General features: G+C 41.9%; 1 protein-coding gene across 1 annotated transcript in view; it reads right to left on the minus strand.

Moving 5' to 3' along the window:
- Nucleotides 1–1,092: 1,092 nt before the first annotated feature.
- Nucleotides 1,093–23,242, minus strand: part of LOC147702976 (solute carrier family 22 member 4-like) — a 400,838-nt gene continuing 378,688 nt past the window's right edge. Inside the window, exons 10-11 of the mRNA XM_086931556.1 lie at nt 4,849–7,179; nt 1,093–4,761 (exon numbers count right to left, since the gene is read on the minus strand). Coding sequence (XP_086787682.1) covers nt 7,104–7,179 — 76 coding nt within the window. The 3' untranslated portion in view covers nt 1,093–4,761; nt 4,849–7,103. The remainder of the gene's footprint in view (nt 4,762–4,848; nt 7,180–23,242) is intronic.

The raw sequence follows: 23,242 nt of genomic DNA on the forward strand, positions 1-23,242 counted from the left end.
GTTTATCTGTGGTATACATCCTAATGGGCCATTAGTCATTTACAGATATGCAACCCCTGTATTTAAACTATTGTGTGTGCATAGTCCTTATTCACTGTTTTATATAGAGATGGGTGGAGCTCTGGGAATTCTGCATTGTTCATATAATTAAAGCTGAGAAGAAGTTCCTATACTTTTGTGCCACATATGATGTCCTGAAGAAATGTTAGTTGAATCCTGTTCTGTTAGAAATTAAACTTACTCACAGAAAGAATACCCTTTACCTCCAAAAAAGAGCTCTGATGAAGTGAAAGTGTAATTTAGCACTGTCTGCAGGTGGTAAAAGTGAAAAAGTACTATAAATATGACTCCTTCATGTAAATTATGATGTGTATTTTGTGACATGGCTGATTTCCTATGAATTATTTTCTTTGATATCTGACATTTTACATGTGTATGCTTGTGAGAGAAACTGCAAGATTGGGTATTTCTTGGGAAAAGCAAGAATCTCCATGAACTACATATAGGTCATTAATCAGAAATATATGGTGCTAAGTACAGATAAAGATATGCACACACCGCTAATACTTGCATGCAACTTCTTTAAAAATCTATTAAACTGCTACAGAGAAAGTTCCAGATTACTGCAGTTGCACTGTAGGTTTTCCTTGAAGCATGAATGAAACTTGTCTTGTCTTCAAACAAAATAATCTTGTCCTAAAAACTCATGCATTACCACAAGACCCATTAGAAACCACTTGTAACTGTTGCCAACTACAAATGTTGTCAACAGATACCCACGGGGTGATACCCACAGGGTACGCCTACTGGTTTTTTACCAAATGTGTGAAAATCAGGATTGCTTTAATATTAAACATGTGAAAATAGAGTTTTAATGTTCTCTGGAATGAAGCCTGAAGATTTGTTACTATCCAACCTTTAGTTTAGTTCTCTAAAGTCATGAAACTATCTCAAATACACCATAAGGAGACAAACGAGCATGTGGAGAACTAGGGAGGGAACATGTACTTCCTTTCTTCAGAAAGATAATGCTTCCCTTTTTTCATAATGCACACACTTTGCACTCCCAATGAACATTTGGTAAATCACACATAGCTTTAAAATATTAATTTTATTAGTGGGAAGCATATCATTGTAGATGAGCCAAGATATCATTAAGAATTTTCAGAATTCATTATTCTATGAATATTCAGTAGACTAGAGAAAACCATGTGAACACATTATTCATACAAAGTAAACCATTAAAAGAACAAAGAATTACATATGCTATTGCAAGAATGACTTAACTGATAACACCCTTCTTCCCCAAATTGGTTGCATAGAAATTTTAATTATAATTATTGTTCCTAAAAATAGAAGAAAGCACCATAGCAAGCCTTGCACAATAATACTTCATCATGGCCTATTGTTTTTTTGTAAGCCATCTCTAATTGAGACATTATCTGTTGAATGATTAAATGTGATTATGCAGCATCAATCAATGAATACTCAAGTTCTTATTTGGCATAAGCCATATATAACAATCTTAACTATCGTTTTGGAGTTCAATACATATTCATATTTAGAAATCACCTAGAAATGCATCCGCTCCAATTTAGGGAATTTTCCTACCCCAGTGATCCCTTGAGCATCTTGTTCCATTTATATATATTAGTAATAATACACATACAAAAATGCAAAATGTTGATTCTTGTTTTGCTAATTCAGTCCTTTATGGTTATAAAATAGAAAATGCATGTAGTTATTTAAAAATATATACACATAAGTATAAATAGAACATTTCATTTAATAAAAGTGCGTTTTAAGTTTCATAATTTGCACATACTGAAACCTACAGTTAACAGACATATTATTTTTTAAATTGCATATCAAATAAAATGCATGTTTCAGAAAATTAAGTACCCGTTTTAAGGCAATTCATATGCATCTTCAGGCACAATCAAAATATACAAATGAATATATATAAGCAAATGAATATTATATATATATATATATATATATATATATATATATATATATATATATATATATATGTGTGTGTAAGTAATAACTTGATTTAAAGGTCGCTTCAACACTGTAACTCTACCTAGCAAAGCACATGCGCAAACCTGACCATAAAACCTTTCTTGGAACTCAAGATCAACACTTCTTTTGAACTTTTTTGCCTGTTTCTTTAAGAAAACCTCTACCTTTATCTCCTTTTATACCTCCACAAGTACCAAAAGTAGGTGTATATCATTAATTTACAGTTTTTGTACCTTGATCGCATTTATGATGTTCAAAATAAAAGTATGTTTGGGTTGACAATAAGGGAGAGAAGTTGCACTTTACTATATTGAGTTGATGTAAAATATATCCTAAAATTACCCCAGGGTATGTTTTAGAAGGATGATTATGTGTTACTTTAAAATCTAATGAAGTTTTAAATCAAAATAAAATTTTAGCTCGGCCTAAACTATTATCATATCCTTGGCAGAACTCCGCTGACCTTGATCAATGCATAATCCACACTCTCCTTGACAATCTTGACCAGAACATTACTTTCCTAACACTGCCTGTTCAATACACATTGCACTAAGATCTATCACATTCTATAGCAGTGTACTGCAGAAATATGTTTAGGAACATTTGCAGAATGTAGAGACTTAATATTCCAAGATTTCTATGGCAAGGAGTAGGAGTTCCCCGTTAAATTCCGATATGTGCAGTAAATAGCAATTGCACATTGGAATTATGAGTTGTAAAGATTTTATTGCATCCTATAATTACCTTGTGCAATACAATTTGCATTGTTTGGATACATTTCGTCAGGTTACACCTGCAGATATTTCAATGAGAAAAACCCCTAGTAAATACTAGGACCGTTTGTTAAGGTGTGTACCAAAATCCATGTTATGACCTATTTTTGAGGGCACAACAGGAACAGGCAATAACTATTGTCCCAATACATTTTCAACACAGTGGCTTTGGATTTCATAGAGTGTGAAATTATCCAATTACACAATGGGTACTTGCCTTCAGGGTCTAAGTGTAGTCCAGCTATACTGCTTTTGTGTTCACTTTGCACTCTGTTCACTCAACAGATTCCCATAACACTTTTAGGGATATTATTCTGTGTTATGTTAACAGATTTGTGCATCACAGTAATTACTAGTAGGATTATGGATATTATCCTGTGTTATGTTAACAGATTTGTACATCACAATAATTACTAGTAGGATTGTCCTGGCGCTGAGAAGAAGAGGACAGCAAAACTTTCAGACTAATGACGATTTTCGAAAGAGATGAGTTCTGAGCTTTGTCCTGAATGTTAAAAGACAGAAGATCATTTTGAGGTCAGACAGTAGAATGTTAAAGGCTTTGCATGTCAAGAAGGAGAATGAACATCCACCAAGATGAGATGCGTTGATGCGAGGCGCCATAATTTGTTTGGCAAGGAGAACGAAAGAAACATTCTAAAATTTCCTACTGAGGTAGCTGGGTCCAAGATTCTGGAAATCTGTATGCACAATAGAGATATCCTTAAATTGAGTTTCCTTTGTAATAGGAAGACAGTGCAGATCATTCAAATGAGAGGAGATGCAGTAAAACACTGGGAGATTAAGGATGTTTCAGGCAGCTGAATTCTGAATAATCTGAAGACAATGGAAACAGTTGTCTGAGAGGCAAAGGTGGATTGCATTACTGCAATCCAGACGTTAAGCAATAAGAGTGTGGACAACAGTTTGTAGGCAGACAACGAGAGTGAGAGCACTATCTTTCTAAGAATTCTTGAGAGTGAAGGATACCATACATACTTAATTGATCTGTTTAGTGAAAGAAAATTGTTGTGAAGGGTAATGTCCATATTCTTTGCAGACTCAAAAGTAAGCAGGGGAACCAGATTTGCCGGTAACCAAGCAGAAGTCAGACCGGTAGTTGAAGACCAAACACAATAACCTATGTCTTGTCACAGTTCAGTTTGAGACAATGGATTATACATCCAGTCTGTGACTGCTCTCACATACAAGTGAAAGCAGGATTGAGAGAGTTCAAGATTGATAGAAACAGAGATATTGATCTGAGTGTTGTCGGCATAGAAGAAGATCTCTAATCCGAAGGACTATGTAAATTGGGCCAGAGGAGAAATATTGACATTGAACAAGGTGATCTCAGGGAGAAGCCCTGAAAAATCCTACAGGTCAGAAGAGAGAAAAATGATTTAATAGGCGGGGGAGAGCCCGAGAGTGTACTGCAGGAGAGAAAAGACCCTAACTATTTAAGGGACGGATTACAAATGCCCTTAGTTAAAAGTCTGTTAATGAGGATAGTGTGGTACACGGTGGGACTGGGAACAATTCCAGGTTGGTGCATGAACCAAGAATGTTGGGCTTTTCTTGATACCAAAAGACCTGAAAATCATTTTGCTTACTTTAGTGTATTGGGGAACACATTCCTACACACTGTTCTGATGTAGGAATGGATGGAAGAAGAGAAATCAAACGGTACATTCACAATAAGCCTCAGCCGTAAATCAGAATTACAGCTAGAAAAGTTGTTACATATGCTTGGTCACATCATGCATGATTTATAAATCCAAGGCCTAGATTTACTATTCTTTAATGCAAGGCAACGCTGCACCAGCTGGCGCACTTTTGGCAGCCACGTGCCAACACATATACCCTTGCACCATACCGAAATGGTGAATGCCTTGTCTGAAGCATAGGTTATAAACTGGAAGAGAACCATTCCAGCACAAAAACTGTGTTAAGACTTTTCACACTTTGTTGCTGATTGTTTATGTCTGTACATTACTATTGGTGATGCAATAAAAATGATGTTAAAAAAAAAAAAAAAAAGACTTTTCACACTTTGTATTTATGCTGCACAGTGCAGCACACATTTGAAGTTGAAAAAACAAGTAGAAATTAAAACATTTCTCCTCGTTGCACCTGCGTCGAGGAGGCATAAGATTGTAGTGCAAATCCCTGTCTACCAGTATGTATAGACGGAGATTTGCATCAAAACCTATGGATGGTTGCATGGGAAAGCCCATGCACCACCCATTAAACACATCCTTGACAAAGTAATGCAAAGCAGTGCACAGCACAAGTTTGTGTTATTTTGACATACTAGCCAATGCAAATTCTGATCTTTTTGCCAGGATTGCGACACAAAAGTGATGCAAATCTCGCACATAGCATTAGAAAATCGAGGTCCATTTACTGAGTTACACAGCTGCTCCATGTAATCAAAACAAGTATATATTTAGCACATGAAGATGTAATTTATTTATAATAGAGCAAATATGTGTGCCACTTGAGTATTCGAGTACGGACAAGACATATAGGATTCAAATTTGGAGCAATCCAACCATGTACTAATATTTTGAATACTCGCATAAAGCACAATGATGTAACACAAAATGAAGTCCCTCCCCGGCAGAATGTAATTAAGGGCCCATGGGTCTCCAATATGCTCAGATATTCATTTATTGACCTTAGGCTTAATGGGGGCACTGAGAAGGATTAGACTTCCCTGAAGGTTCGAGGTCCCACTGCTCAGCAAGGGCCTGTTTAACACCCTCGGCAAAAGATTACGGTATTCATTTTCTTAACTTCTCTGAGCACCTTGTTTGCACCGAAACAAACCACATGTAAGTTGTGAAGAATGTTACTCCAGAATTCAGGTGATAAGTGAGGTATATATTTGGAACAAATACTTATTTTGAAAAGAAGAAAAGTGAACTTAACAAAAATTAGTCAACATATTTTTCCTCACTCTACATTCTACAAACCAGCAATTTGTAAATTGTTGTAAATAACCAATGTACTTTAACAAAATATGTATAAAAAAGCACATTATATGAGCTATATTTTACATAGTTTGAAGGATAATGTAATTTAACACCCAATAAGTATTAGACTCTGGAGGTGCATAGTTAGGGATCAGCCATTGTTGTTTTTTTTTACACATCAGAATTTACAACTTTACGAAATGTTCTGCAAGTGTTCTGAAAATGAAGCTGAAAGTGGCAAATGTTCTAATTCATGGACAAGAGTTTGTGATGGGGCAAAGTTCAAAACATTTGGTAGATGAAGGTATTGTTGAATGTACCAAACACTTGGTGGCCGAACTGAAAGGAGTTCTTACAATTCCCCCTTTGTTATATACATTGATGTTAATTCACGAAAAAGCTAGGGGTTTAGGAATCGGCAGGTATCACCTTTTATGTTTGACCAATCCATTTCTCTGCTCTTCGTCCCTAAAAGATTTCCATGCTTTGCCAATTGGCTAGTTTAAGGGCCGACAGTGGAAACTACAGAAAGGGAGCAATCCTAGGCCAATCCATGGTCTACAACTGCTTCTCCTGGCTAGCTCTAACTGATTTCTGTGCTTACATAGAGCTCTTCAAAGTGAAAGAAAAAGTCTTGAACAGCCCTACTTCAATTTTCAGCACAGGACGTTCCAGGGAGGAGAAACCTTTGTCGAAAAAGCCAGGAGACCAACATGTTTGCTGTTGGCATTTGATGGAAGTTGAGACAGTGATTTGTAGTGGTCTGGTTTAGTTCAAGAAAGAATAGTAGAACTTTATTGCACTTCACTGACGTTCTCCAAAAGTATGTCTCTTACAAAAAAATCCCAAAATATCCAAGGTTTTCAACTGTTATACTTTCAATAACATAATAGAAAGAAAACAATTTGATTTGCTGAGCTCTAGTTCTTGAACCAAGCTTTTCTATAACGCATTTGTGAACACAACAGGGAGGACCATGTATTTCATACATCACAGATGTATACAATGAGCCACAGTAATTCGCTTGTTTAGGCTAATCTGGCAAAATAACTCTACATATGGTCAATGTCTTTTGCAAGAAATGGACTGAATCCATCAATATCACTACACACTTAAAGGAAGACTTCAGCTGTTAAGTATTTAATTAAGTTGAAAATCACAAAGTCCTGTTATTTTCCTCTGGAAAAAATATTTTTAAAAATCATAAAATCGTCTTTGAAACAACTTGCAGCAATAATTGGAAAAGTCCACTAGCAGTAAGGTTGCACATTGTGGTATAACCACAATTGAAGAGGCTACTGCATGGGGCTGCACATGGAAAACATCATCAAAAGGGCGTGGCTTTCAGGATGTTGTCTTTCCTCTCATTTTCATCGCAGCAGGAATGTTCTGTACATCTAAATCTGAAAAGAAATAAAAGCTTAATTATTAAATGGTTTTAAGCCTAGTTCTCGTATTTATAAAATAGAATTGTTAAACATCCAAGGATTGTTTCCATTTAATTTGACAGAAGTACAGTCTTCTTTGATAAATAAGAGAGCACACAAGAAAATCATTAAGATGTTTTTCTGTAATATTTCTGACAACGGCTTTAAGGAATTCCCTAGTGATGAAATATTATCCTAATGCAGCAGTAGCTTTCCAGAAATGTACTGAATCATGCCTGACATTTTTAGGTCGAGCCTAGAAGCAGCGCGCATGCGCTTGTCTAGACTCGGCCTCTTGGAATCACTTCAGGCTTTGTAGAAGCTCGTGCATGTGGTGCTAACACGCTATTGGCCTTTGCGTCTGGCTTCAGCACGCAATTGGCCAAAGGCGTGTGGCTGTCCAAACTTCTTGGGAAATGTTTACTCCTAGAGCGTTTTGCTCTCGGGAGCCAGCAGCGGCGCACAGGGGTCATCTGTTTTGGGTCCGGTTTCATTTCCAGAACTTGCAGAAGGCACGACCCCTCCACCCCACCTCCACAAGAGTGCGAGTCACTTTTTTTTTTTTTTTACTTTATTTTTGTCATTTTGTGGAAAATAAACAGGCAATAACATTCCCCCATTGGCATCAGAACATCGCATATGCACATTGACAGACTCATTAAGGCACGGTTGGTTGACCCGAGGTCACACTGAGATACATAGTTACCCAAGACACATTGCAAATTATCAGACAACAGTTAGCGTCCTGCGAGCACTGGGCCAGTTCCTACACCTCACTCCACCTCCACCGTGACTCCCGGGGCGTCCCCATTATCTTCCTCTGTGACCGAACCCATCGGTGAGAATAACTCTCCTCTCGTCCCCTCTGCCTTACTATGGAAGGCGTGGTCCAGGACCCCTATCATGGCACACATTACACGCCAGGCCAACAGGTCCTCCTGCAGCTTCTCGTCCCTCCTACAGCTCTGCATATGTGCCTCCTCCGCTAGGGACCACTCCCGCACATCACCTAGCCACTTGGGAATCTCTGGGGCCCTCTGACCCATCCAAGGGATAGCCACCCTACGCCTGGTCAGCACCAGCATCAATTGCATCAATTTATAAGACAATTTCCATTTCTTTGGCCTAGGTACCAACGCCAACAAGCAGTGTAAAGGTGTCAGTGTAATGCGAATCCCCGTTGTGGCAATAATATGCTCCACCACCCTCCCCCAAAAACTCTGGACCATTGGGCATCCCCAGGCCAAGTGCAGGAACCCCGCTCCCCCGCGCCACATCTGGGGAAATCATCCCTCCTACCCGGGGAGTAATGCTGCAGTAAGATGGGAGTGAGATAGGTAAGGTGCAGGAAATTGAAATGTATTAGCTTAAAGCGAGCATTACAAGAAACCTTCTTTGTAAGGGCCCCTATTCGCTTGCGTTGATTATGCTCCATCGGAGCGCCCAAATCCACCTCCCAGGCCGCCCATTCCGGGGGGACCGGCGGGACAGAGTCCCTACGCATGGCCGCATACAGCAGGGAAATAAGTCGACGTCTTCTGCCACAAGTCAGTATAATGTCCAGGGTGTGAGTCATTGGGGGAATCTCTAGATACTGTATCCATAGCGACCGCACCACATCTCGAAATCCCTGGTAATGCAGGAACTGTCCTCTGCCCAGGGCGAAAGCCTCCTCCGCCTGTTCATATGTCAAAAAGGTTTTGGTTGGGTACAGATCTGCCAGGGTCTCACAGCCTCCCTCCCGCCAGGCCCGATAGGACATCTGCTCCTCCAACGACACCATGGGCGCCAGGATCCAAAGCGACAGATCCCTGTGGAAGGGCTCTGCCCGGAGCACCCTCTCAACGAAGCGGTGCCAGACGTTTGCCTTATGCCTCACGATGCAGGGCAGAGTCTTGCTTGCCTCCCTTCCCCGCTTCAATGCCACTTAAAGCTCCTGCACCGTCGCTCTACCCGCCAACAGCTGCGTCTCCCAGACATCCGTTTCTGCAAACCATCTGGCGGCCGGCAACAGCTGTGCAGCATAATAGTACAGGTCAAAGCGTGGGGCCTCCAGGCCACCCACATCATAGGATCTCACCACTGTGTGAAGGGCAACCCGACTACGTCGGTTCGCCCAGAGTAGGGACGTAAGGAGCGTATTCAGTGTGCGAAAGACCCTAGGAGGGAGGGGACACAACGTATTTTGCAATATATAAAGAGTCCTAGGCAAAATCACCATCTTAGCGACAGCAAGTCGGCCCATTAGGGACAGCGGGAGGGTGTTCCAAAAGGACACGGAGCGCAGCAGGGACTGGAGCACCTTATCAATATTACAGGCCAGGGATCTCGCCTCCGTAGGCGCCACCTGAATCCCAAAGTAACAAAAAGTATCCGTCTCCCAACGGAGCCCGAGCTCCGGCAAATCGTCCCAGGGCACTGAGCCGAATCCCGACAACGGATAAATCAAAGACTTACGTCTGTTGAGCCGCAGTCCCGACGCGTCTCCAAACCGATCCAACTGATGGAGCAACACAGGAAGCGCCTCCCTCGGGGCCCTCAGATAAAACAAGGCATGATCTGCATACAAGGAGACTATGTTATACGTATCTCCCACTTGTATGCCCCATTGCGACATCTCCAGATGGATCCGGACGGCCAAAGGCTCTATTGCTAGAGCAAAGAGAAGTGGTGAAAGGGGACACCCCTGTCGTGTACCCCACCCCAACTGCCACTCCTCCGAACGCGCAGTCCCTAATCTCACCCAAGCTCTGGGGGAGTTGTTTAAAATACGGACCCAACGGCAAAAGTTTGGGCCCAGGCCCATCACTCGGAGAACCTCCTGTAGGTAAGCCCAGTCCATGGTGTCGAACGCCTTGGCCAGGTCAACTGATACGAGCACCATCTGATCATCCAACCCCTGAACCTCATGAAGATATGGTTCAAGCGCCTCAGGTTCATGGAGGTGTTACGCCCTGGAATAAAGCCGCATTGGTCCGAGTGGACCAACTGCGCCATATGCGGGGCCAACCGGATGGCCAATAACTTAGTCAAGATTTTAACGTCAGTATTGATCATGGTGATAGGGCGATATGCGGAAGGGTCGAGCTTATCCCCCGCCAGTTTAAGGATCATACAAATTTCTCCACTGTACATGCTCCGCGGGAGAGATACGGTCCCAAAGACTTCAGCGTAGACCTGCACCAAAAGACGCACCATCGCGTTTCCGAATTCCTGGTAAAACTCCGGCGGGTATCCGTCACTACCCGGCGACTTTGCGCGATGTAGGCGGCGAGGGCCGCCTGCACCTCGTCTGCTGATAGTGCCGCATCCAAGTCCTTCTGATCTGTTGCGGAGATAGAAGGGAGGGTCAGCCCTTGCAAATAAGGGGAATAAGAGGCCTCGGAGATGGCCGGGTCTGCAGTATATACCTGCTGCAGGTGGGACCTAAGGGTCTCAAGAATCTCCCATTCCGAGTGGACCACCGTGCCATGGGTGTCTTGTAGAGCCACTATACGTTCAGGGATTTGCTCCTTACGGAGGATCCAGGCCAGCAGTCGCCCTGATTTGTCTCTTTCTCTATGAAGCCTCTGCCTATATTGGCCGAGGGTGTACTTATCCAGACAATCCAATATGTCATGGACCTTCCCTTGGGCTACCCCTTCGTCCATTCGCTCTAGGTCGTCAGGAGACCCGGCAGTCTGGACACGCAATAGCCCCTCCTCTGCCATCTGCAAGTCCCTGATAAGCTGTTTGTGGACTCCATTCGTCAATCCCATACAGGCTCCCCTCACTACGGCCTTCAGGGCCTCCCATTTAGTGGCCAGCGACAGGTCCCCACCTCCCAATTAAGGTCTACATAGTCTCTTAGGGCCTTCTCAACATGTGCTCTGCCTACGTAGTCACGGAGAACTCTACGGGGAATCTCCAAGTACGTGGACAGGAAACCGGAGCTCCCCATCTCACCAGACAAACCACTGAGGAGTGGTCGGACAGGTGGCGCGCCTGATGTGTCACTTCCATAGTCATGCTGCTCTCTGTGTTAGCAACCAGTACCCTATCAAGGCGACTGTGTGTATTATGAGTGGAGAAAAGCAGGTATACACCTGCAGCGTCGGATTGGCCTGTCACCAGGTATCGGCAGCCCCTATATTCTCTATAACCTCGTGAAGCTGTCCCGTCATTCGGGTTTTGTACCCTCCCTTGGCGGAGATCTATCTAGGACCTGGTCCAGAACACAAAGTTTCCCAACCAGAAAAGTGGCGCCTCCAGGTCGTCAACCAGGATGTCCTGCGGTGCCAGGAAAAAACCTGGATCATCCACATTCGGTGCATACATATTCAGAAGGGTAATATCCCTACCATCTAACTTGGCCCTGAGGAGCAAATACCTACCCTGAATATCTGCCTCCACATACTGGAGTGCAAACGGGACCCCAGGCGCTACCCAAATCAACACCCCTCTAGCATATGAGGAATAAGAAGAATGGAACAACTGGCCCGCCATTTCTTACCCAGCTTATGCGCCCCCTCCTCAGTAAGATGAGTCTCCTGCAGGCATGCAATCGAAACCCTATGCCTACGAAGCCAAGACAGTACTGTGTATCGTTTTGTGCAAGTACCGAACCCCCTCACATTGTCAACTACGTGTCCCGCCTCCCCCGTACTGCACTCTCAGTGTACCTCCAGTCCCATGCCCACTGTGTCATACATGCGATGCCTACAACTTCCCCCAACAACAATCCCCCTCCAACACCAACCCCACCCACGAGCAATATACTAGCAACAACCAAACCTGCCGATATGCCCTTCCCTTGCAGGTTCCAGGACGAACACAGCTTCCCCATCAGTCTCCCTTACTAAACCTACTATTACCAAAATAGCAATTTGTACTCATGAAACACTATTATATTAGTATGCTCTTGAACATGATGCAGCTCTTAGGTGTGATACAAAATATATTAGACATGCTAAAACATTAAACATTATCAAGATATGACAAAAGCGTTCAAGATAAAAATAAATTGAAAGCTAAATGCCAATTAATTTTACTTCAGCACAAGAACCTTCAATTTTTGAATTACATTTCAGGTACGTGGCTCTCTTGAGTTCACACAAAATATCATTTTTATTTTGGGAGAATACCTAAAACAGCCTAATACCGCACTGAAACTAATGAAAATGTTAGAGTCAAAATGCTAAAGGGAGAGTATTGTTGTTTGGAAGGGTCCGATATATTATTCCCACTCCAAACTGAACAGCATCTGGGAAAGTGTTGGACTTTAGAGGGGTAAAATTGACTATTTCACCTCCAACGTAATCAACAGTGGGGAAAGTGTTGAATTTCTGAGGCGTGAGATTCACCAATACCACTCCAAACTGAACAATCGTAGGGAAGTTTTGGACCTTGGTAAAGTTACTCTACTACTACTTCTATTCCAATCTGATCAATATTAGGGGAAGTGTTAGACATTGGAGGGGTCACTTTACTATTCCCTCTCCACCATAAGCACAGTAGGGGAAGCAATAGAAAAAGGGCAGGACTTTTGAGAAATCTAAATGTGATATTCACAATCCGAAATAATAGAAATTACAGAAAATACAGCTAAATAAATTCATCAAAATAAAAAATATTTTAAAACTGTTGCCAATAAAATATATTAAACACAATATCTTAATTATTTTTAAATAACAATTACAATTACAGTTAAAAACGTAGCAATTAATGACAAAAAACTCTCAAAAAATAATAATTGTAAAACAGAAATAAATATAAAATGATAAATAGCTATACAAAATATAGAGGATGTCAGGCAAGATGGAACCAAAAATATCAGCACTGTGCTCACTGGGATAAATCTCCCGAATATCCGCTGCAAGTTTCGATACTTTGCAACATCCACTAGCTGTACCACTTCTACAGACCGACAGGGACCGGAGCTCCACCGCTTAAGCGGCCATGGAAACATAGCTGCGGGTGGGTAGCCCTAAACAATGTGGCTAAGAGAGGCTTACCCTGTTGGTGGAGACATAGGCCTTACTGAGGAGGGGTAGTGATGGCTAAGAAGCAGGGGGTGACAACCTGACTGCATGCTAGTTGGGGTGCCACCCAGTGATGAGCAGCTTTGGAGAGAGCGAGGAGTCCAAACTATAAGGGTGCCGATGCCCAAGGAGACCCACTAGGCCCCCCTGCATGTGCGTCAGAGCTGGCAATGTCTGCTGAGTGTGGGAGAAAGGATTGTCCCTGGAGACAAATCTGTGAAAGAGAGAAGACAACATCATCTAGAGCGTCAAACGTGGTAAGAATGGAAAATGGAATTGGCTGGTGAGTGGTCTGTGGTGACTGGGTGGTGCAGATGATATTAAGAGGGTCAACAAACACAAACTCCAGGAAAGTTAGTGAGGACACACTAGAACAAACTATAACTTGCCCTTTCTCCATGCACTAGCTGTAACCTTGGATATTACAAAAGTTATAGCATGTGTACTCATTGCATTAATACATTTTTTGTTAAATCTTTATTAAATGGTGTGCAATAGACAAAGGACACAGCTTCATTCATATGGCAATACATTTTGACAAAAATGTTCAACGATCACACATCCCAATTTTCCAAACTAGGTAGAAGGCAAATAATATCTCTTATCTGTTCACTGCCGGCTTGCACCAACCACCAGACCCTATGTACGCTCCTGGCCACAAATCCAGCTTCGCGGATTCCCTGTTGTTAATTGTAGGTCTCATTCCTCAGTGTTGCTGCGCATAATAGCCTTGATCACCTGTGTCTAGCATAACCCAGATCTATGTCCCTAGACAGCGAGACTGCCACTGACTTTTCAAATCATTGTATTAAGTAAAAGACTTATGACATCTGAAATTATATTATTTGCCAGAACACTGTGCATGTTACAGTGGTGAGTTATAGTTAATGTAGTGTGGTGAGAGAGGTGACAAGACTGTGTACAGAGGTGCACAAGTGATACTAATTTAAAGGTGGTGTGTAAGTATGAATGTGAGTTTTAAGTAGGACTTATAGTAATGTGAAAGTGGTGAGTCGATGATAAATGCACCAGATAAATATTACTTTTGAATTTGTTATGGTTATTTAGTTTAAGGTGTGTTTGGCACAAATAAGATGTAAATAATTGAATGAGTGTCGCAGAAGTAAAAAATGTAAGCCATAACTATAACTTTAGAACTTCTAATGTTGGTGTAGCGTTTTAGTGGAATAGCATAAACTTTAGTGCGATACAGTCGAATAGCATAGAATTCAGTAGTGTGCAGGGCAATAATGTTGACTTTAGTGGCGTTAAGTGTTTAGATGTACACTGGAGTACCATATAGTAAAGTTTTGTACAACTCAACAGGGTTAATTATTTATGTGTCGAGTCTAGTGACGTACAGTGAAGTGTGGTTAAGTGGATTGGCACAGAATATAGCCTTGGACAGTGAAAACGTATACAGTTAAATTGTGATACAGTCCAGTGGTGAATACTGCATTTTAGTACAATGAAGTGCAATAGAGTGGAATAACATACACTCCAGTCGTGTACCATCAAGCAGGGCACAGTGGAATATCGTAAAGTGGAGTTGTGTACAGTGAAATGGCATACCGTTGTGAGCAGCACTGTTTAGGAGCCTCCAATAAACTGTCATACACAAAAGTGGATTAGAATACAGTGGGGAACAGTGTAATACTGTACAGTATAGTGGTGTAAATGTTAAGGAGTACAGTGGGTCGAGTAGAATAGAGTAACATACAGTGGATTAGCGTAGAATGCAGTGGCATAGACTGTAGTTATATAGACTGGAGTAGAATACTCTAAATAGAGTACATTGGAGTGCCATAAGTGAACCGTTGTATAGTTAAGTGGGGTAAAGTGGAGTGTATAAATAAAAGAACATGCATCATTAAAATTTGAGAAAAGATGTAAATTTTAAATCTCCGCAAACACAACAAGATGAAGGACGGAGTGCTGAAATTTTTCATACACTTACCCCCAGTCAAGTGATCTCGGTTTTGCTCACTATGCCACTACAGTTTGGACCCAGTCATATGCAAATCAGTCTTGACCCTGCTCCCATGGGAAGTCCATCATCTTGTTGTGTTTGTTATGTGCACCCTAAGAGGCCAAGGGTATGTGGGTCCTTTGCTCGCTGTGCCACTGAATTCAAGCTAGCCTGGCTGATAATGGGTGATACCCCTAAACTGGTCCCATTATACTTTTTTCCAGTCCAGGTAAGACCTGCTGGCAGTTTGGGTTGGACTGTTCCCATGGAGAGCATGGTCAAGACTGATTTGCATATGGCTGGGTCCAAACTGGGGTGGCGTGTGAGAAAAAGAACAATGGATTTAACTCCGATCCCTTGACTGTGGGTGGGTGTTTAAAAAGTTTCAGCACTCTGTATATATCTTGTTGTGTTTGCTATGTTCGCCCTGTGGCCAAGAGTAAGCCAAGGCATGGTTCCCTTGCTTGCTGTGCCACTGAATTCAAGCTAGGCGATATCAAAGGGGATGATGGACGGAGCGCTTGAGCAAATCAAACACTCACCCCCAGTCAACTGATCTGGGTTTAATCCATCATCATTCTTTAGCTCACTCCACCACCCCAGTTCAGACATGGCCATATGCGAATCAGTCTTACCCTGTGCTTCATGGGAACAGTCCAGCCCAAACTACCAAGCCATGTCTTCCCTGGACCGAGAACAAGCATCCTGGGACTGGTTTCGGGTTCATAACCCTCATCAGCCAGGCTATCTTGAATCCAGTGGCAGAGTGAGCAAGGGACCCACGTCTGGGCATACCCTGCCAACTTAGGGCAAACAAAGCGATACCAAATGGGATGATGGAAGGAGCGCTTGAGCAAATCAAAAACTCACCCCCAGTCAACTGATCTGGGTTTAATCCATCATCATTCTTTAGCTCAATCCACCACCTCAGTTCAGAGATGGCCATATGCAAATCAGTCAAGATTTGGGACGGGTATGCTCAGACGTGAGTCCCGGGCTCTCCACGCCACTGGAGTCAAGTGATCATGGCTAATGACGGTTGATAGCCAGAAACCGGTCCTAGGATGCTTGATTCCGGTCCAGGGAAGACATGGCTTGGCAGTTCAGGCTGGACTGTTCCCATGAGGCACAGGGTTAAGGCTGATTTGCATATGGCCATGTCTAAACTGGGGTGGTGTGGTGAGCAAAAAAACGATGGATTTAGGCCCAGATCTCTGATCTGCATTCTGTCCATCAACTTTTGTTTTTGCACTGAATTCAAGCTAGCCTGGCTGATGAGGTTTGATACCCCGAAACCGGTCCCAGGATGCTTGTTTTCCATCCCCAAGAGGACCTGGCCCGGCAGTTCGAGCTGGACGGTTTCCGTGGGGACCATGTTCAAGGCTGATCTGCATATGGCTTGGTCCAAACTGGGGAGGCATGGTGAGCAAAAGAACAATGGATTTAACTTAGTTCCCTTGACGGTGGGGGGTGAGTGTTGGAAAAGTTTCAGCACTCCGTCCATCATCTTGTTGTGTTTGCAATGTTAAATCTACAAAAGATATTTTCTAACATGCAATTGTTGGGAGGGTCCCAAAATGTGCTTAAATCAAATGTTTTTACATTCACTTTTATAATTTGCGTATCAGGGAAGCCATCATTCAGACTGTGTTAAAACTTGGCAGGTTTACATATAATGGTGTGTAACTGCATAGTAAGCTGTCATTTATTTAAACGTTGTGAGAGCTGTTTGTGCTTTATTTTAGCGGAATTTAGGTGTATTTCACTGTGCTATCACAGTACGTAGATGACTGACTAATGACTGCCTTTACAAAAGTTAAAGGCAGGCATGTTGATTTTAGGTACACTTTGAACTTTGGACGTGTTGTGCGTTACACCTTTCAATGTAGGTATTAGGTTAGGTATTTTTGCCCTACCTTTTCACACTTTAGTAAAGTAGTAATTGGTAGTGCAAAATATTTATAAGTTTCTACATATTTGTTTTAAAAAATATGGAGTAGTGTGGTACTACCACAGTACCACTAAAAAGTAATTTGTACAGTTACCATTTTTGTTTATAACATTTTCTTTTTATTTCTAGCACTCTATAGGAGCTGTATTTTTTTAAGTAGTGTGGTCATTTTTTGCAATTCTTTGTGCTATACTGTACATTTTTTTCTGCATATTTAAATATGTTAAAATTGGAAAATGCACTTTAGTACACTATATTTATCAATTAAAGTGTCTTATAGTGTATTTACAATTTAATTTTTTTTCTTTTTTTGTACCCCTGTACTCTGTATGTTTAAAAAAAAAAAGATATGTAAAATACAAAATATTTTTCCCTACCTATTACCACTTTGCTAAAGTGGTAATAGGTATGGGGAAAACACCAAATGTAAGAGTTACCTACACTGTAAGGCATAACAACATGGCTGACTTTAGCTCTTGTAAAGACAGCCATTGGCCAATCAGCCAATGACTTGTCATTGCTATATACCTTGGTAGTACAGCGGTATTACTGCAGCCACCGATATACCCAAGTTTAACACCCTTATAGTGTAAACAAATACTTATCATACTTACCTGGCACACCTCACTGAATTATCTGTGCAGCATAATATATAATCCTGCTGATTTTCATAAAACGCTGACTGATGGTTTTTGCACTATGTGAAATACAAAAGTCTATGAAAAATCCATTGTATATTGCGCCTGTTTTCGGACCCTCTTTTTTCTTTGTACCGCCTTAATCAAACGCTGCAGAACTTTCAGTACTCTGACAATGAAATAGGGGCAGCAGGTCTGCAAAGTTTCTCTGGCATTCGCCAAATGGGTGCAAAATTCTTCAGGGACAAAAATCGGAAAAATCCCTATTGCTGGTCACCCTAACTATAACTACAGAGTAGCTACCACACTCTGTAAAGAGTGCTTATAGTTAGGGTGACCAGAGATAGGGATTTTATTCAAAAAAAAAATATTTTTTTTTAAAGGTTAATCCTTTGTTATAGTTAGGTAAACTTTATATATTCTTTATACAGAAAAAAACTTAAACTACACAATCTTTACAGATTGTTATTTTAACTTACGCCTTACATTTAAATAGTATGCTAACTCATGCACCTCAATACACAGTGTATTGAACTTAGTGGCCACACTACATTAACAATAACTCAAGCCTTTTTGATGCCCTGCTTATAACTTTCCATATTACACCAATTATACCATCTAAAATGCTAGCATTTGCAACACCACTCATGGCATCGCAAATAACATTATTTGTGAGATCACAGTGTACGGTAGAGTGGTGAGTTATAGTTAATGTAGTGTGGCTACCAAGTTCAATACACTGTATATGGAGGTGTGAGAGTTAAAATAATTTTAAGGAGTTGAGTAAATTATAAATGTAAGGAGTAAAATGGTGTAGCGTGCAGTTGAGCAAAATGTTATAGAGTGAGTGACATGTTGTACAGTGGAGGGGTGTGGAGAGGCATACCAAATTGTTGAGTAAACTGTCATAAATTAATATAAGTAATACGTGGCGTGTTGTATGGTACAGTAGAGTGGAGTGAAGTATTGTGCAGTGGAGTGTAGAGTCCTAGAGTGGAGAAGAGGATTGTAGAGGGTAGTATAAGGACATAGAGTGGACTACAGTGCAGTACAGTGACACAAAGTGTAGTAGAGTTTTGTACAGTGGCATTCCGTAGAGTGGATTAGAGTGTGGTACAGTGGAGTGGTGTAGAGTGGACTATCATACAGTGGCATAGAGAGGGTTAAAGTGCTGTGAAGCTGAGTAGAGTCGAATTGTGTCCAGTGGAGTCGAGTAGCATAGAGTGGATTAGGGGTTGAAGAACAGAGTGGTGTGCAGTTGAGTAGAATGAATTAGCACAGCATACAGTGGAGTAAAGTGTTGCAGAGTGGTGTGTAGTACAGTGGAGTGGACTGGTGTGTTGTAGTATCGGGAGGGTCTTAGAGTGGAGGGTGAACAAAGGAAAACCAAAGGGGATGATGGACGGAGTGTTGAACAATGCAAGCACTCACCCCCAGTCAACTGATCTGGGTTTAATCCATCATCATTCTTTAGCTCACTCCGCCACCCCAGTTCAGACATGGCCATATGCAAATCAGTCTGACCCTGTGCCTCATGGGAACAGTCCAGCCAGAACTGCCAAGCCGTGTCTTCCCAGGACCTGAAACAAGCATCCTGTGACCGGTTTCTGGCTAATCAGCTATCATCAGCCAGGCTAGCTTGAATCCAGTGGCAAAGTGAGCAAGGGACCCACGTCTGGGCATACCCTGCAACAAGGCAAAACCAAAGGGGATGATGGACGGAGTATTGAACAATGCAAGCACTCACCCCCAGTCAACTGATCTGGGTTTAACCCTTTCGATGCTGATGACGAGCTCAGCTCGTCATGATGCACAGTTGAGCTGTGCTGATAACGAGCTGAGCTCGTCATGAAAGAATGGAAATGAGCCCAATGCAGCACAGGAGGGGAAAACGCCTAGCAGCCAAGGTGTTAATAGAGTGGAGGACAACATAGTAGATTATAGTATTGTATTGTGAACTGGAGTGGTGTGGAGTAGAATAGTGTCTGGTACAATGCCACAGAGTGGAGTGGCAATGACCTTTGTACAGTAGAGAGGAATACAGTGCTGTAGTGGATTACAGAGGAGTACAGTCTCAGAGTAGAATACAGTAAAGTGGGGTTGAGCGGTGTAGAGAGAGTTGCTTACAGTGTTATAGAGTGTAATACAGTAGCATAGAATAAAGTAGAGTGCTGTAGACTCACATTAACGGGGAGTAAATGTTTGTGCAGTACAGTCCTATCGAGTGGAGTATAGTGTGATAGAATGGAGACTGGCATTAAGCCAAGTACCTTTTTGGTTGAGCAGAGTACAGTGGAGCTGGGTAGAATGGAGTGGTATTCACAGGTATAGGGTAGAGTTAAGTGGCATAGAGCGGAGTAATGTAGAGAAGAGTGGAATAGAGTGTAGTGCCATATAGTACAAAAGCAGCAAGTGGAGTAGAAAAGAGTGGAACAGCATAAAGTAGAGTGGCGTAAAGTGGAGTGGAGTACAGTGGAACAGCATAGAGTGGAGTGGCACAGTGTAAAGTGGCCTACAGTGGAGTGGCGTTGACTGGAGTGGTGTAGAGTGAGTGGGGAAGAGTGGAATAGCATTCAGTCTACAGATGTAGAGTGAAGTAGCGTAGAGTGGAGTGGCTTTCAGTGGAATAGCATACGCTAAAGTGGTTTGCAGGTGAGAGGCCAGAGTGTAATGGCATACAGTGGAATAGCATTGAGCAGAATGGCATAGAGTGGCATGGCATACAGTGGAACAGTGTACAGTGGAGAGGGGTAAAGTGGAGCAGCATATAGTGGAATATCAGAGTGGACTGTACAGTGAAGTGGGGTAAACTGGAGTATCGTAGAGTGGAGTGGTGTAGAGTGCAATTGCATACAGTTGAGTAGTGCAGCGGAGTGGATTAGGTTACAGTGGAGTGGCCTAGAGTCAAATAGCCTACAATAGAGTGGTGTAGGGTAGAGTGGCATACAGTGGAATAGCATGCAGTTGAGTGGCGTAGAGTGGAATATCATAGTGTGGAGTGTGGTAGAGTGGAGTTACATACAGTGGACTAGCATAGAGTGGAGTTGCGTAGAGCAGAGTGCTGTACAGTGGGGTGCCGTACAATGGAGTGCTGTAGAGTGGAGTGACGTACTGTGGAATAGTGTAAAGCTGAATGGGAAAGAGTGGAGTGGGGTGGAGTGGCACAGAGTGGACTGGTGTACAGTGGGATAGTGTACAGTAGAGTGGTGTACACTTGACTGGTGTAGAGTGGCATTGAGTGAAGTAGCATTGAGTAGAGTAGCGTAGACAGGAGCTGCATATAGTGGAAAAGCATAGAATGAAGTGTATTAGAGTGTAGTGGGGTACAGTGGAGTGGAGTGGGGTAGACTGGACAGTGTAGAGTGGAGTTGCTCAGGGGGAATAGTGTACCTTAGAGTGATGTTGAGTGCAGTGGTTTGTAGTCGAGTGGCATAGAGTGGAGTGATAGAATAAACAGTACACAGGAAATACAAATACTAGCTCACAAAATTCTAACCAATAAAACAAACTTAAATAGGGAAAAATACAAAATTGGATGAAAAAGGAAAAGGAACGGGGCTTGGAGACCCATCACGTTATATGCAAGGCTTTGACACACTGTTCAAAAAATTACATGGGAAAGTTGATAACATTGAAAGACGTGTCACTATGGAAATTAAACAAGTGCAAAGAGATATTCTCTACCTAACAGGACTTGTTACAGATCTACTGTCATCGAACATGCACCAGAAGGCCACGACTAGTAGTAATATGGTCAAGAACTGACCAAATACCTGTAATCGAGGTGAAAACTGACTAAATTTATCCAACATTGGCGAACTGTACAGAGGAAAAGCTGTAGAGAGAGCTGTTAAAACCAAGGGCCAGCAATCTACAAAATAGCTTAAAAAGTAAACCTAATTTAGTTACTGAAGAAGTGATACGACCTAAAAGACATCATGAGGTCTCCCTCAGTTTACCTCCTCAGGCTACCCCCGATGTTGTTGTGCGGTTATGGAGACGAGTATGGCGATCGTATCTCTCAGCAAGCCTTAAACTGAAATTAGGGAGACTGCGTAGGATAGTTTGATCCAAGCAGCTGAGATAAGGATTCAATCTTATTTTGGAAAACAATAGTCCAACCACTATTTAAGGATAATACATCTGCTAAAGTTGAAACATTAGTGACTCCTGAGGAATGGTTGATACACTTTGAAAATATTTTTAATCCTACACAAGAGTTCACTGAGACAGACGGAAGTTGTAATTTTATCCTATTAAATATTGCTAAGATAGAACCTATTACTATAGAGAAGATTAAAACTTCCTTAAAGAACAGTGCGAGTGGTAAAGCTGCAGATGCAGATGGGGTTCCTGTTGATATTTTTAAGCATAACGTTGATTTCTGGTCCCCTATTTTAGTTAACTTTTTAACACCTTGGCTGCTAATGGTTTTCCCCTCCTGTGCTGATAGATCTAGAACCCTATTGTTCATGATGAGCTCAGCTCGTCATCAGCACAGCTCAACCATGCCTCATGACGAGCTGAGCTCGTCATGAGCATCGAAGGGTTAATGCTATCACTGGTGGGGTGTTGCCTGTAACTTGGGTGGAAAGCATGATCGTCCCTATTTTCAAAAAAGCAGATATGGGAAGTGCAAAGTGCTACCGACAAATATCCCTTCTTGATTTTACATCTAAACTTATGGGCAGAATTATGCTAGACAGATTGGAATGTTGGGCAAAAGAAAAATACATCTTAACTGATGCCCAGTATGGTTTCAGAAGGGGTATTGGAACAGTTGAACAGTGCGCTAATCTCAAGTTTTTAATAGGGAAATACACTATCGCCAACGAAGGCCAACTCCAACTTTGTTTTGTCGACCTTACCAGTGCTTTTGATTTAGTCAATCACACAAAGTTATGGCAAACGCTGGAAGGGATGGGTGCCCCACATGATATAATCAGCTATCTATCACAGATATATGCCCACTTAACATCGAGGATATGCTATGGCCTGAACGGTGAATGTGCTACACACTTTAGAGTTACCAGTGGGATTAGACAATGCTGTGTTCTTGCGCCTTTTTTATTTTCATTATATATTAATGGAATTGATCTTTAATTACAAAGTATAAAGGCTGACGCCCCCCTTGTTGTCAAACATATAACCCCAGTGTTATTATATGCAGATGATGCAGTCCTAATATCCAGGTCTGCAAATGGCCTCCAACGATTGATAGATCATTTCACAAACTTCATGACTGTAAAAGATCTTAAAATAAATCTGAGTAAGATCCTAGTCATGACTTGGGGGAAACTTGGAGCTAAGAATAGAAGTCATCACGTACCTATTGAAAGGACATCTACTTTTTCATACTTGGGGTTAATTTTTAATGGAAATGGACCATAGAGTACGCATATTGACTTATGCAAACTAAAATTTACAAGATCAAGTGAGGCTATGTTCAGCTTTTCCCGCA

Source organism: Lissotriton vulgaris, chromosome 7 (assembly GCF_964263255.1).
Source record: "Lissotriton vulgaris chromosome 7, aLisVul1.2, whole genome shotgun sequence".
Lineage (NCBI taxonomy): Eukaryota > Metazoa > Chordata > Amphibia > Caudata > Salamandridae > Lissotriton > Lissotriton vulgaris.